At 45.5% G+C, this 8,343-nt stretch overlaps 1 protein-coding gene across 1 annotated transcript; it reads left to right on the top strand.

Annotated features, from left to right (window-relative positions):
* The first annotated feature begins 1,505 nt into the window (after positions 1–1,505).
* Positions 1,506–8,007, top strand: LOC118543097 (WAP four-disulfide core domain protein 10A-like). The gene is made up of 3 exons (XM_078057469.1): positions 1,506–1,593; positions 2,502–2,652; positions 7,914–8,007. The coding sequence occupies exons 1-3, from the start codon at positions 1,506–1,508 to the stop codon at positions 8,005–8,007; spliced, it is 333 nt and encodes a 110-aa protein (XP_077913595.1).
* Positions 8,008–8,343: the final 336 nt, after the last annotated feature.

The raw sequence follows: 8,343 nt of genomic DNA, 5'->3' as shown, positions 1-8,343 counted from the left end.
TTCTTCTGGTCCCTGGGGCTTGCTTTGTGAGGTTGGGAAGCAAGATTGGAGATCAGACAAATGTACTACATTGGGCACCTACTGAGTGCCAGGTGCTATGAAGGTGTTTATAGATGTCATCTTATTTCATCTTCACCATGGAGGTGCCAAGAATTAATGAGTGAACTAAATCTATAGAGGTCATAGGATTGTCCCGGTGTTATGACACTGTCGAATATTGGGGTTAGGATTCAACTCCCCATCTGTCTTAGCACAAAACCTATGAACATTCCTCTGCTACTCAAATTTTTATAGACAATAGAGGGCTGATGCCTGCCCATTATCTCCCAACTTACACTATGGTGCCTTACGAGGTTTGAAGAAATTGATACTCATCCTCTCTTGAGTTAAACATGATTTAAACATGTTTAATTACAAAACCAGTTCTCCCTCTCTCTCTTTCTCCATATATATGTGTGTGTAAATATAAGTATACATGCAAACATGTGTGTATATATTTATTTATACTTAAAATACCTACTTAATTCTTACACCCATAAATTTTACCTCTCTTATATTAGTCTAAAAAAATAAAAGATTTATGGTTGAAAATGCTCAACACAGGGACGCATGGGTGGCTCAGTTGGTCAAGCATCTGCCTTCAGCTCCGGTACTGTCCCAGCATCCTGGGATCAAGCCCCACATCACATTAGGCTCCTTGCTCAGTGGGGAGTCTGCTTCTCCCTCTGCCTGTCTCTCCCCCTGCTTGTGTGCCTTCACGCTTTCTCTCTCTCTAACAAATAAATAAATAAAATCTTAAAAAAAAAAGAAAATGCTCAACATAATATATTGTCTAGATAATCAGTAATTAGTACAATGCAAATGCTTGACAACAGGCATTTATTTTTTTAATTTAATTTAATTTAATTTAATTTATTTTTTTAAGTTTTTAAAATTTTATTATGTTATGTTAGTCACCATAAAATACATCATTAGTTTTTGATGTAGTGATCCACGATTCATTGTTTTCGTATAACACCCAGTTATTTTAAGTGAGATGTATGTGATTATGTAAAACCACATTGTGAAATATTTACCTCATTAAATGAGGGTGAAACAAGATGGGTAACAATAGGTGGTGATTCCAAATGTGAGAAAACAATAAATTGCTTATATTAAATTTGCAAAGAAAAAAATAGAATGGTAATAAAAAGACACATGTTAACTCTCTACACTTAGATTACCATAATTTTTTAAAAATTATACTTTTCTCTTTTTCTGTAAATTACCTTAAAATTAAAAAGTAGGAAAAAAATGTTTGCAAAAGAGGGCGTTAGTCATGTGAGAGCAGGAATCCTCTGCAGAAGCCCAAGTCCCACAGAGAACAGGCTGTGGTAAGGGCAGGCAAAGGAGAGGAAACAGGGCTCCTTGTTTGGCCAGTGGAAGCAGGGAGGAGCCCAGGATAACCACCCAGCTCTCCAGGGAAGTCTGTGCCAGACTGAGCGCTCTCCACTCTGCCCAGAGTCATGCCAACCCAGGCTCTGCTGCTCATCCTGCTCCTCTGTGTGCTACCGCAGGCCCAGGGAGGGTATCGGAAACCGAAGACGATGCAGAGTAGGTAATGGACTAGGGGACAAGGAGGGGAAGGGGGCCAAGAAGGGCTGTGTCCTTTCTGAGGAGGACCTGGGAATTGGAACCTTTCAGCACATCCTGCTCAGGTCACAGCACTATGAAGACTCTGGGTCCTCCCAAACCATGGCCCTCTGACCCCTTTACCCAGCCCTGGGAACAGTGATGGGGGTGGTGGGGGAACCTACGTCTTTTGATTCTCCATTCCAAATACCCAGACATAAACGGTACATAGAGTAGTGAAAGGTACATCACGGGCTGAGAATCACATGGGGAAACCAAATAACTTTTCTTAGATTTCTGCACACATGTGACACATTACTTCCAGAAATGTTGGTGGGAGTAGGTATAGAATGAAAGGACCATGGGAAAGCAAGTTTTGGGGTGTACAGGGTCAAGTCAAAATTATCATTGGAGGGACCAGGATGGTGGCAGTGGAAGGGAAATAGTGCAAGTGGTATTTTCTGGGAAGAGGCAAGGGCCCTGGAGAAAGTGACCGTGACAGGAGAGAGGGGGCAGAGTGGGGAGTCATCTTCCTCTCTGGACCCTGAAAATTCTGGAGAGTGGGGAGGATCTGCAGGATGTCTCAGTCTCTGCTGAGTTCTCAGAGTGTAGATTCTATGGGGGGCATCACCAAGGCCATGACTAACATGGGAGACAGGGTCCTGGCTGCAGAGAATGCAGAGGACCCAGGAAGGCCAAATACTGAGATCTGTTGGGGGAAAATGGGGGGATATAGGATTTAAGATACTACCAATCACCAGGATTGAGTGAAGGGCAGAAAGTGAGTTCCCTGAAAAGTCCAAGAGTGTCATGTGTGGGACCTGAGTTCTGGGGTCTTTGGGTGAGGCAAAGGATCTGGTTGCACTGACCCTGTTCCTGTTCTTTTTCAGAAATAGAGCTGATCAAAGAAATCAAGGTCTGTGAAAAGCATACCAACATATACATGTGCAGACGCCCATGTGAATATCACCAAGATTGTCAAGCAAATAACATATGCTGTTCAACCTTCTGCGGGAATATTTGCATGAGCCTGCTGAGTAGGTGAGGGGGCTGAGCTGCTCTAGTCACACCAAGGCATGAGGACCTCAGAACCCAGGCAAGAGGATATGAACAGGAATGCACCCTTCCACCAGTTTGAACTGTTTGTTCCTGTCAAATAAACCAGAACAAATGTCCACAGACCTGCCTATTTTAGTCCCAGTGCTTGTGATCATTGAGTACCTAGTGCAGACCCTGAGTGCCCCTTCTCTGGGTCTAGGTCTCTGATCTCTCTCCCTTGTCATTCTTCTCTATTCTCTCTCCTGTTGGCCCCAGCACCCCAGCCAGGTCCCCAGGGCCCAGCCTCATTGCTGATCTGCTCACTGAACCAGTACTCCCAGGGGAGAATCTGCTCATGTGTGGTATCTTCCAATGTTAACCAGAACATTCCTCAGCCTGGAGTCATAAGGGACAAGTTAAACATGAGGCAAGTGGAGACTAGACCCTGGCCGCAGAGTAGGAGGCCCCCAGGAAGGCCTCTTCTTAAACTTGACTCACCCCCACCCCATCCCCCCACCATTCTCCTTCTGAGGTTCGGATTACTGTCCCTTTTCAATGAAGAAAACCAATCCAAAGGAAGTTAAGGGACATGCTCAAGGCAAAAGAGTGAGCGGTCATGATGTGGCTAGATGAGGATGTTTGTCTGGAACCCTGGTTTGCTCAGCACCTAAACCCAACACTTGCATTCCAGATAACTTCCTATAGTTCCTTAATTAGGCACCCTGGGTTTGTTATGACACAGACAACTACCAGAGGCGGTGGTGGGCAAACTTTGTGGGTGCAGGCATCCGTATGACCCACTTGTGAGCCTTTGGGGCAGCCAAAGGATGGAAATGAGGCAGGAATTGATCATCATCATGGTGTATGAGATGCAGAAGATACTTCTAGAGTCCTCCCATCTGCAATAACATAAAGAAGGAGCATGGCTGGAGCATGAGAAGAAAACAATTATTGCAGAAACCATGACAACCATGAGGCCATGTGTTTGTCATAGACAGACCAGCCTGATCAACAATTCTTCGCAGGCTGGGACTTGGCTTTTTGGACACCCAAGTCATGGCAGAATTAACCTTTGCTCCTTCCTCTGCCTCCATGAGAGTCAAGGTCTTGCAGGGGTCCCCACTCCTCCTCTCGACCTACCATAGGGGCACACAGCTCTTCCATAGGACAGAACATGGAGTGCTGGCCAGGCAAGCACTCCTCCAGTCAAAGCATTCTAGGTGTAGCCTCTGAGTCCACTGGGGCAGGGTAGAGTGAGTGTCCAGAGAGCTCTGTGGAACACAGGCCAGGACACCAGTTATCACAATGGAGAAGACCAGCTGCTTCCAGTAGAATTCATGGTCCGAGGTGCTCATGCCAGTGGCAAAGAATAGGTCAGCCGGCAGCATGGTGTACCCACATGGTAGGGAGCACTGGTTGTAGACATGGGAGGTCACTCCTTATGTGGGCCCTGGCAGGTAACCTTTTGTCTCTTAATAGTCTCTCCCAGGGTGTTTGGAGCATGGCCAAGCACTGGGAAGATGCTAGTAGAGTCAGGCTATGTGCAGAAATACCAAGTCAGAGCTCCTGCAGAGCATGCCCTTACTACCAACCTGTGTCTGATGATGTCTGTGCTGCTGCTTGATCATGACCTCTTTCGTAAGGTCTCCTGGTCCAAGGGCAGGTCCGAGGAGAGGTGGAGAAGTTCCTCTGATACCAGGAGCCCTGGGATGCTTCTGAGGTGGGCCAGAGGCTCTGGCCTGAGAGAGGCGGGTTTCCTCCTCTGGACAATCCTTCACTGATGCCCAGCAGGAAACACTGGACTGGAGTGTGATACTGCACACCTACCTCCGGCAAGGCCCACCTGCCTGCCTGCTGGGGTTCTTCCCACTTGACTCCGTGGACTCTTGCTTTCAGCTCACATGATGATCTCGGGGTCCTGAGACAGTGCCCACCTCAGGCTCATGCTCAGCAGGGAGTCTTTCGGGATTCTCTCCCTCTGCCTCTGGCCCTCCCCCTGCTCAGTCTGTCATCTCTCAGAGAAATAGATAAATCTTTTTAAAAAATACAAATACCTGTGGGGTAAGCAATCACTAGGATTTCTGGAGAGCTCAGGAATGGGGACTATGAGAGCAGACACCAACAATACAAAATTACAGTTTTAGAAGAACACATAGGCACATTACAGGTCAAAAATACACATGCAGGTACTATATATATGTGTAATATATGTGTGTATATGGATACATATAATCATATATAATATATACATATACATAATAATTTGTATGTATGTATACATAAATCCATATCCATATATGGACATTTATATATACATATCTATATGCATATATATGCCTGTCTGTATATATATATGTGTGTGTATGTGTATGTGTGTATATATTGTGTATCTATACATGTATGTGTGTATATACATGTATAGGTGTGTATAGGTATGTATATTATGTATATATATGTACATGAGTGTATATGTGTATGTGTATATATATGTATATGTGTGTGTCTGTTTGTATAAAATATACAGAGAGGGAAAGCAAGAGCAAAGGCCTGCTGTTTTCCTAAATTCTACACAGCTTTGTTGCAGACCCATCTGAATGACCCAGAACCAAGTATGGCAGGAATCCTGGGAGGACCCTCCTTGGCACTGTCAGTGACTGTGCTCCTCAAACAGCCCACTAAGGAACCCCAACATCTGAGCCAGACACAGGGCAGGGCTGTGATTGCCCTGCCCGGAACATCATTTTCCAGCCGTAGAAAGTGAGGACTTGGGAATCCACAATTCAATCATTTTAGGTGTGGCACCATTTGCAGCTCCCATCAAATTTCCATTCCGCTTGCTCCCACACCTTTGTAACCAGGTCCCCGAATTCTACCTTTTGTCTCTATACAGTCCACTCTCCTGAGCCAAGTCTCCAGAATCCTGACATGCATTTCCCACTGCTCAGTGCATCCGACGTATCCTGGGAAAAAAATCACCGTACATGGACGTCTCCAGTCAGTGTATGAAATATTCCAGGACATAGAGTTTGGAAGAAGGAGGTCTGTTCCTTGGGAGCCCTTGCCCTTGCCCACTTGACTCTTCTTTTTTTCCTAATAAGCTCCAAAACATGGGTATGGTAGCTCCTCTCTGATATTTGGTGGGCAAATCCCCCCAGCCCTCAACTCACAAACTTGTGCCAAGATGTTGTTGCTAGATTCGATCACTTCACTTCCGTCATTTGCTGGGTGGTCATCTGTCTTTCCTGAAGTCCTTCCTATTCAGTCTCTTTTTATCCACATAAAACCCCCAGGGCATTTGGTGGGAGATGGCGTTATGCTTTAATTAGCAAAAGAGAATCAATACAGAGAAGGTGTTGAGTGGGACCTTATTAGCACAGAGCAAGTCCAAGGCAAATAGATACACAAACGACCCTTCAGTCTACCTATGGACAGACTCAAATGCGTCAGATAGACTCAAGACTTGGGTCTGTTTGGGTGGCCAGAACTGCGATAAGGTACACAGTGCTCCTCCTAGCTTAGGAGGATGTACTGCTCATATCAAAGAAAATCCAATACTTGGGAATGGGAGAGTATCAAAGGAAAGAGTCTGTGATATGGCCAACATGTAGTTCCTGGGCAGAACTTACAGATCTGCCACAACCCAAATCACCATTAAGTTCTAGGCCTTTGGACGTTGTTTTTCTGCTCCTCTAGCCCTGGTCCCAGGCCACAACCTCCTCTCCCCCTCCCCAAGTAAGAAGAGGCCACATAAAAGAGCTGTCAGCCAGTTACTGCAGACACTCAACTCAACACCTTGAGAGGTAAGTGTGGGTAAGAGTCGGGAGGCAGGAGCTTTAATCTGTGGCTTGTTTGGATGAGTTCCCTGACCAGGTGGTGTCAACACTATTCCTGTGAGATGGAGATTATTGTCTCTGGTGTTCTTATAAGAAAATTGAGACAGAGGTGACACACCTGTCTGAGCCCTTGGAATGTGGAGTGGACATGAAACAAGGTACCAGTATTCCTGGTAAAAGGGGCAGACATGAAACAAGATACCAGTATTCCTGACTCTAAGTCCAAAACTTTCTCCTCTTTAACATTATCTGGAAAGCCCCAGGATGCTGAATTCTGAGGGGAGCAGTCTTTCTGTGTCTTTGTGATGCCTGGGGGCCTTATCATTGTCCTACACTCTATCTCAAGATGACCAAAGAATTCACCCAGAATTCTGTATGTGAGTGGTACCCAGCCTGGGCGTGATTATATTTCTCTTCTCTGGCTCAGTTAGTGCACCTGAAGTGTGTAAAGAAGGGCATTGGGCATGCCCAGGATCCTAAGCACCCTTTAAGGGAGGAACTCAGAAAACTGGACTAAGAGTGAGACCTCTTTTCATTGAACATATCTCAAAGTTCTGGAAAACTTAGATCTAGAATGATATTTTTAGATATAAATAAATAGCTTCATGGCACCCATGGCTTTGGATTTACAGTGTTTCTGTCAGTGTGCACCAGTCTTCCTCCTTCTTTGTGCAAAGGCAGTGTCCAGGACTCCAGCCCACCCCAGTGCATGCTCACCTTCACCCAGCTACCTCCTACCTCGTATCGCCGCCTGTAAGTGGATGACAGAGCATCTGCATTGCTCATCTGCCTTGCTATGCACTGCTGCCTTCAGAGGATCACAGGAATACTCTGAGCCAGGCTCAAGAACTGGGTATCCAGGGCGCCTGGGTGGCTCAGTCGTTAAGCGTCTGCCTTCGGCTCAGGTCATGATCCCGGGCTCCTGGGATCGAGTCCCACGTCGGACTCCCTGCTCGGCGGGAAGCCTGCTTCTCCCTCTCCCACTCCCCCTGCTTGTGTCCCTGCTCTCTCTATCTCTCTCTCTGTCAAATAAATAAAATAAATCTTAAAAAAAAAAAAAAAAGAACTGGGTATCCTGCCACCTCAAACTGGCTTTCTGGGGCAAACTATGTGAGTGATTTATAGGATTTCTGGCAACCTACCATGCTCAGTGATAGTTCGCCTTTGGCCTGGAGCTTCACCAATGAGGTTTTATCCTTTGGTAAATATTGCCCAATGGTAAATGAAGTCTCAATACCTTCACTTGACAGTTTTCCTTCATCAAGCCATGCTGAGGCCAGCTGGCAGGGACACGGGTTCTGAATGGAGAAAGTTGGAGAACAGATGGAAGCATCTAAGATGGAAGCTCCCCAACATCTGATCTTTTACATTTTAAAGGCTTCTCTCCTCCTTTGCTTTCTCTCCATAATCTCCTTCTCTTGTTCTCCTCAGGTCTCCTAAATCCAACCTGCTCAAAGTCAATGTGTCTAAGATTCACATGCCTAAAACTTGCTTGTTCCCAGCTTCTAAATTTCACTTCTTCTGAAAGGAGAATAAGTTTTCAAAGCCCCCTTTGAAAAATTTTGCACCTTTTAAATGATCTCTAGTAGGACACTTGCTTTTGAGCAGAGGAATTTGGGTTGATTCTTCTAGAGCAGCGTTGTTCACTAGAGCTTTCAGGGATGATGGAAATGTTGTATGTCTGAGCTGTCTAATATAATAGCCGCCAGCTACATGTGGCTACTGAATGCTTGAAATGACTAGAAGCCGAATTTTAAATTTAACTAAAACTGTCACATGTGGGTAGTGGCTACCATATTGGACAGTGCAGAGGAGGCTCTTCTGCTTGGTGGAAAATATCGGAAGAAATACAAAGACTTCC

Source organism: Halichoerus grypus, chromosome 10 (genome assembly GCF_964656455.1).
Source record: "Halichoerus grypus chromosome 10, mHalGry1.hap1.1, whole genome shotgun sequence".
NCBI lineage: Eukaryota > Metazoa > Chordata > Mammalia > Carnivora > Phocidae > Halichoerus > Halichoerus grypus.
This window is presented reverse-complemented; position numbering and strand designations above follow the sequence as displayed.